The 7,541-nt window shown below is 41.3% G+C and overlaps 1 protein-coding gene across 2 annotated transcripts in view; it reads right to left on the reverse strand.

The window, feature by feature from the left end:
• LOC120545145 (neurocan core protein-like) overlaps window positions 1–5,081 on the reverse strand; it is a 51,303-nt gene extending 46,222 nt beyond the window's left edge. For both annotated transcript variants that reach the window (XM_039779211.1, XM_039779210.1), the window contains exons 1-2: window positions 4,676–5,081; window positions 1,637–1,714 (exon numbers count right to left, since the gene is read on the reverse strand). In XM_039779211.1, coding sequence (XP_039635145.1) covers window positions 1,637–1,703 — 67 coding nt within the window. In that variant the 5' untranslated portion in view covers window positions 1,704–1,714; window positions 4,676–5,081. The remainder of the gene's footprint in view (window positions 1–1,636; window positions 1,715–4,675) is intronic.
• Window positions 5,082–7,541: the final 2,460 nt, after the last annotated feature.

A 7,541-nucleotide genomic window follows, 5' to 3' on the forward strand; every position in this document is an offset into this window, starting at 1 on the left:
AAACAGGTGTTCATGTCCTGGAAGAAGTTAAGGAGAAAACACAAGACTTTCACCCAGGAAACAGGTGTTCATGTCCTGAAGAAGTTAAGGAGAAAACACAAGACTTTCACCCAGGAAACAGGTGTTCATGTCCTGGAAGAAGTTAAGGAGAAAACACAAGGCTTTCACCCAGACCACAATCCTTTTTCTACTCTTAACTAGTCGTTTTGTGTCGTCACATGATGCTCACCTTTTGTCTGCTAAACTCTACTGTAAAGACCGCTAAAAATAACTGCTTAAAACTGTGACTGGCCAGCGGTTGCCGTAATATTGTAGAAATATCATACGAGTTGCTGTGCATAAGATTTCGTACAATATCAGACAAACCCATGCATCACAGAATCTTTTAAACCCAGCGTGTCTTCTATCTGGAGGAAATGTGCAGTTTCCCCAAGTGGTGTGACTCACATGAACACATGAAGTAATGCATGACGCAGAAACAAAAAAAAGATTTTTTTCGGGCCTTGGAGGAGTGGTGGAGCTGCAGCTTTTTTACAGCTGGCAGCAAAGTCAGCAGCAATCAAACTCTGGCTCCAACACACCGATTCCTCCAACAGAGTGGCAGGAGGTTCTCCCTGTGTGTGTGTGTGTGTGTGTGTGTGTGTGTGTGTGTGTGTGTGTGTGTGTGTATAACTCTCTAACAAGTCCTCCAAACCATACAACGATATGAGTTGTTTGTTCCCCCCCCTCTAATATGATCCACAGTAGCGTTTCATAAGTTAGTCCTCATATCTAAACCAGAGAAGGTAACAGTCGCAGTTTTAAACACGTTGTTAAATGTTGTGAAACGGTCCCAGTTTGGTTAGGTTTAGACACCAAAACTACTGAGTTAAGTTGATAAAAAAAGATGGAGGTTTGGGTTCAAATCAGACGTGACTTCACTTCCTGAAGGTGACCACGTGACGCAGAACGTGACGTAGCTCCGTTTGTTCCGTAAAGTTAAAAAACTCTGTTTCTTTTTCTTTTCAAACGGGACAAGAACCCCCGGGTCTCCTGGGTGAAAGTCCTGTTTGTTTGACCCATCCACACCCCCCCAGCCTGCCTCCTAACCAGGACGCAAAATTACAAATCCCACTGCGGCCACGCCAAGACCCGCCCTACGAAGCAGCTCGATTGGTTGGGGTTAGGGATTGACCTCGAGTGGTTAAGGTTAGGGTTAGGGGATTTGTACGCATGGACGCCTGGCCAATAGTAGTGTGTGAATTCAATTGAAGGGCGGGTCTTGGCGTGGCCATAGTGGGAAAAAAAATATCACTACCAGGATATTTGGCGCTCTTATACTTACTCACCTTACTTCCTGTTTTGCTCCCGTCAGAACTACTGCGGCCACTAGAGGGCGCCGCCACTAGAAACCTAAATATAGGTCAGAACGATGCTGGGAGAAACGACCTATGTGGGCGTTTTTCGGGGGGAGGAGAGTCCTGTGTGACCAGGGATTACAGAAATGTGTTCAGAGCTGACTTCTCTTGTGTTGGAGTAACAATCACTTTCCACTTTGTGCAATCGGTCTCATATAACGCCTACGTCAGAGAGAGACAGAGATAGATAGATAGATAGATAGATAGATAGATAGATAGATAGTGTTGACTGGACTCACCTGGTTGAGGACGAGCAGCGCTCAGACACACGAAGCAGAGCAGGTGTGTGAGGACGTGTGGAATCATCTCAACACAATCTGGAGGCAAAAAAATATGGCAGAGTCAATAATACAAATATACAAATATCAGCGGTGGAGAAGTACTTTTACCCAAGTCTGCTAGTTACTTGAAATACAGTTTCAAGGATACTTTACCTGAGTATTTCTATGTTCTGCTACTTTATACTAACATTTCAGAGGGAAATATTGTACTTTTGAACTTCACTACATTTATCTGACATAAAGCTGCAACAATTAGTCGATTGATTGAAATGAATCTGCAACTAATTGTTTGTTTTCAAGCCAAATATTTCCAGATTCTGAGATATGATTTGATGTTTTTCTTTGTCGTATATGATGATGAAGTGAATATATTCGACTTCTGGACTGTTGGTCGTGGATGCAGGACTTTTACTTGTACACAATTCAGTTTTAGACTTTTGTGTTTCTACTTAAAGATTCTTTTCATTACCATTGATTGTTTACAAAAAATATGGCAATATGTGACATGAAATGACTCCTTAATGAAGTTCAAAGTGACATTAATGTCTAAAAACATCTTATTTTGTGCGACCAACTATCCAAAACCCCAAAATATTCAATTGGCCCAAAAAATAAGCAAGAAAATCAGCAAATCTTAATAAATCTGTCTGTTTGTAACTGATTGTTGTTGTATTGTCCCAAACAAGTCTCTCTTGAGAATGAGACCCTGTGTCTCAATGATAGTACCTTTATAAAAAAAGGTTAAATAAAATTTTTGAAAAGCTGGATTGAAGAATGATTTATAAAATAAATAAAAACAATGGGGGCAGTGGTGGCCTAGGGGTTAAGGAACAGAGTTTGGGACCGGCAGGATAAAACATTGTTGTTTTCACATGAAACACTTAATTTTCTGCATTCTGGTGAATTTTTCTGGAACAATTTGTGTCTTTTCTGCATCAGGTTGGAATCCGACCTGCTGCCCTTTGCTGCGTGTCATCCCCCATCTCTCTCCCCCTTTCATGTCTATCCACTGTCATTACTTAATAAAAAGGGAAAAAGCCCCAAAAATAATCTTACAAAAAATTAAATTGACTGATTGTTACAGTTTTGGATCAGAGTACTTCTCCCACCACTGCATGCAGAAATATTTACCCTCTGTATGTACATCTTATAAGTTATTACCCCTTCCCCATCATATTTGGGTAAGTTTATCTGCACTCTGACAGTGTTTGTACCCTCTGAAAACAGTTTATAAAAACAATTTTTTTTAAAAAACATTAAATTAAGGAAATGATGGAATAGTGACTTGATCGATTGATCGTCAAATCTTCAAATTTTTATAACTTTTTACCCATTACCTAGGGTGTTATTTCCAATGGGGACAGGGACAAAAATCCTGTTTTTGTTGAGCGAGAGATTATGAGACGAAGACTGAAAGAATGGGGAGAGAGGAAGAAGAGAGTGAATAAAAGAGGAAGAGTGGGTGAATAGGAGAGAGATTGTAAGAGGAGGAGAGGAAGAAGAGGAGAGAGAGATTAAAAGAGGAAGAGTAGAAGAATGGGAGACAGAAAGGTAGAAGAGAGAGATTAAAGGAGGCACTTCACTGGTTTAGGGCGTCATTTCCAATGGGGACTTTTCAAAAATCCTCCACTTCTAAATTAGTTTGATATTATTTCATTTATAAGTCTCTGTGATCGGCCCCCTATATTAAACAATAAAGACAATAAGACACATAGTTTAGTACTAATGTTTCCGGCAAGTACATAACTTTGGGTTCAACATTGTTGTTTTCACATGAAAAACTTAATTTTCTGCATTCTGGTGAATTTTTCTGGAACAATTTGTGTCTTTTCTGCATCAATTTATGGTGCAAATGTCCTTACTTATATAAAAGGAAATTATAATAGTATATAACTTCATTATTTCCTGGATTTTGTATCCCCCTAGTCCCTAAATGTATGTAGAAATGCAGGAAATGGGATTCAAATCAACAAGATTTTTCTGGCAGAGGACCCCCAAACCCTCTTTTGTGTCCCCCCAATACCAAAGTTACACCCTTGCCCCTTCCCCATCATATTCAGTTAAGTTTGTCTGCACTCAGGTTGTTTTTTTTACCCCTGAAAACATCTTACATAAAAAAAACTATTTAAATAAGGAAATATGGAATAATAACTTGATCTGCAAATGTTTTTGGATTTTGACGATGTTTTCTGTTATAGGATTGTATGGTTGCACATTAAAGAAAGGATAGATTGAAAACACTGTCAGGGTTTTTTGTAAGTAAAGATGTAAAGGTATTGGCATTTCAAAATGGGTAGGACTTCCATACAGTGAACTACCTTTGTGGCTTGTATTTTAGATTATTCTTTTGAAATGACCTACTCATTATTATTATTATTATTATTATTATTATTAGTGTTACTACAGTTAACACCGTAGTCTCTGTGTGTGTATCTTCATCTTCCTGGACATTGTCCTGCTGGAAACTGGAGTCTACTTTCTACTTTGGGTTGTCCCAACAGTGACAGCTTCATGCATTAAGAATGATAGCTTATTTCCAACGTTTTAAGATGCCAATGAGGCAAAAAGTTAAAAACCAAAAGGATTTAGAGAGAGATGTGTGAGCACAGCTGTGGTGATAAAGCTTATCAAAAGACCAAGTAGTTAAACTGTCTGTCACTGTGGATGTAAATGGACCTAATTGGTCCCAAGTGCTACTTTTATCAATGGGTTTCTTATCTTTGAGTTTTATCAGTGTGGGAACATTCCTGCCCACCCAAAAGATCTTCTCCTCCGGTGGTAAAAAAAATACAAAAAAACCTGCACATCACAGCATCACCTGCGGATTTAAAGCTCTAAAATGCAAGTAACCAAATAGGTGGTTTACATCTCTGAAAATGATCTTAAAAAAGATTTAAGACATATTTTAGGAACTTTCTGTGCAGGAACATCAGCAAAAAATGGGTAAAAACATGAAACTTGTTACTTTTAATCCTAAGAAAACATGAAACATCTTACCTTTAATCCTAAGAAGAAAAAACAGACCCCAAAGATCCAGTTGCTGTGGTTAGTTTTATCACTTCAAACTCTTCCAAAAGAAATTTCCCAAAGCCAACCGAGTGCGACAGGCTTGTTCCAGCAGCTCCTCTCTAACAGATGTGTGCAGCTCGGACCTCTTCCACCTCTCAGCAGCGGCTGCAAGTTCAAATCCACTTCACACCCGCTATTATCCAGACAAGGAGGGAGGGGCACACATGGCCGTATACCTCCCCTGATAATACGACGCCCAGTGCCGGAGAGAGAGAGAGGGGGGGTGGGGGGCGGTGACACAAAGAGAGAAATGGGAGGTGTAGATGGAGGAAGTGAGAATAGGGAAAGCCTGAGAGGGAGAGAGAGAGAGATTACGAGAGGAAGAGTGGAAGAATGAGAGAGAGGCAGAAAAGGAGAGAAAGATTGTAAGAGGAAGAAGAAGAGAGCAATTATAAGAGGGAGGAAGAGTGGAAGAATGGGAGAGAGATTGTAAGAGGAGAGGAAGAGAGAGATTATTATAGGAAAAGTAAAAGAAAGAGAGAGAGAGAGAGATGGGGAGGAAGAAAAGGAGAGATTAAAGGGGCACTTCACTATTTAATAGGCTACTGCATGTTCAAAGGTAAAAGAATGAATGAGAGAGAGAGGGAGAGACAGAGAGAGAGAGGGAGGGAGAGAGAGGGAGAGGGGGGTGAGGCAAAAAGAGAAATGGGAGGTGTAGATGGAGGAAGTGAGAATGGGGAAAGCCTGAGAGTGAGAGAGAGATTATGAGAGGAGAGGTGGAAGAATAGGAGAGATTGTAAAAAGGAGGAGAGGAGGAAGAGAGAGATTATTATAGGAAAAGTAAAATAATGAGAGCGAGAGAGAGAGAGAGATGGGGATGAAGAAAAGGAGAGATTAAAGGGGCACTTCACTATTTAGAAGGCTATTGCCCGTTCATTAAGTTGGGACGACTTGCGAGAGACCGATTTAAAAACAACGAAGAACAACATCTGTGCAGCAGAAGCAGAGATATCCTGATTTTTCAAGCTCCAAAAAACACAGCCTCCTACATTACCCACAATGCAACTAGGCAGGTCCAGCTAGGACACATAGACAGTTAACGAAGTGGACAAAGTGACGCTGTTGCTTTCCAGGGACACCAGTGCAGTCTATCAGAAGTCTCTTTCCCGGTGCTGGCTGAGCGTTACTGAGCAGCCTCCAACTGAGCTTGAAGACGTAGATGTGACGTGAGCAACCTGTCTGAAAGTGTGAAGTCTTCTGGTAGCTGTGCCGAGAGAAATCTCAATCATTCCCAATCTTACAGAGACGGAGAGCGTAGGTATATGTAAGGAGATAACATAGGCACAGGCTAATTACTGATCACTAACATGCTAGTTAACATTAGTCATTAAACCTAAACAGCTAATGGAAGTCCAAACTGCCTGAGAGCTTCTCCTGTACTATACGGTAATTCCTCTACTGTGCGACAGTAAGTCTCGTGGTTATGACCCAATCGTTAGCCTATTTTTATAAAAGCGTCTGCTACGGAGCCTTAACGTGAGGTACAAGGTAATGGAGCCTTTTATACATTGTCGTGTTTCTTTAGAAATAAACAACGGACAAATAGAGTCTTTAAACGCTTCAGATGTAAAGTTATTTGCTCTCAAAGTGACGTCAAAATGAATGGGAGTCAATGGGATGCTAACGGGAGGTGATGGCTCGGTAGCAACAAAATGGCGCCATAGGAGCTACGCGTTGTGGACGCTCGCTTAGCCCCTTGCTAGGACCTCAGGGCTGTTCAACCCCCGAAGCTTTACAGCAAATTTGGGTTGGGGCAAGAAGGGATAACGCTACGGCGACGACAGTTAAGTTTAGGAAAAAGATGGTGGTTTGGATTTAAACCCCCCCCCCCTAGAGGAAGGAACACTTGCTCCCTGGGTGAAAGTGTTATGGTGCGTTCTTTTTGTCCACCGAAGTCGTTTTACGAGTTGTTTTCCGGAGTTACGACCCGGAAGTTGCAAAAAGAACTCCCCCAGAGGTCGTATATTTACGACTCGTCAAGTCGTCTGAACTCAGAGGACCCCGAGCTCACTTTCAAAGATGGCTACGTCGTGCATCACACGTAGTAAACATTGTGGTTTTCTACAATTTTAAGCACTTTTGTCTTTGTTGTAACCAAATGAAGTCGTACACATAGCGCTGTATACTGCTACCTATTAGGGGTGGGAATCACCAGAGGTACCACGATACGATATTATTGCGATTTTAAACATATTGCGATATTCTGCAATATATTGCAATTTATTACCTTTTTTCCAACTTCATTATTATGTCCCCAAAGGAAAACTTTGTCAACATCTGTTTGTTCATCTCACATGAAATTTATTGCTGTAAAATGTGACTGTCAAGCTAACTAACTAAGTGTTTGCCCCGGTGTGACTTTCGTGTACTGCTCTAGTTTGGAGAACGTGAGACAGCAGTTGCCAGTCTTCTGTGAGATAATGAGCTGTAATAGTCACATAGGAATCCACTGCCCGTAGCGTCCATCACAAGTTAATGCAACACGCGTTCTGCTGGTTTCAAACTTTCCTGAACTTTAAGCTTAACTTCTCTGTAGAGCTTGGGTACGGCTGTATCCGTGAAAAACGGCGCCGCGGCAGTCCACGCACCTTGGTTCCAGTGTTTTTAGCAAGTGACAAAATCCCTCATTTTCCACAACGTTGTATGGACGCAGGTCTTTGCACCGAAGTAGGCGATGGCTTGAGTTATTTTCTTAGCTCGCTCTGAATTGGGAGGTAGCTTTGTCAAGCTAGTGTGTCCAGTGTTGGTTGGTTTTTCGGCGGGAGTTGGTTTAGCATTAGCTTTACCGGCCCTC

The sequence above is a fragment of the Perca fluviatilis genome, chromosome 17, assembly GCF_010015445.1.
Source record: "Perca fluviatilis chromosome 17, GENO_Pfluv_1.0, whole genome shotgun sequence".
NCBI lineage: Eukaryota > Metazoa > Chordata > Actinopteri > Perciformes > Percidae > Perca > Perca fluviatilis.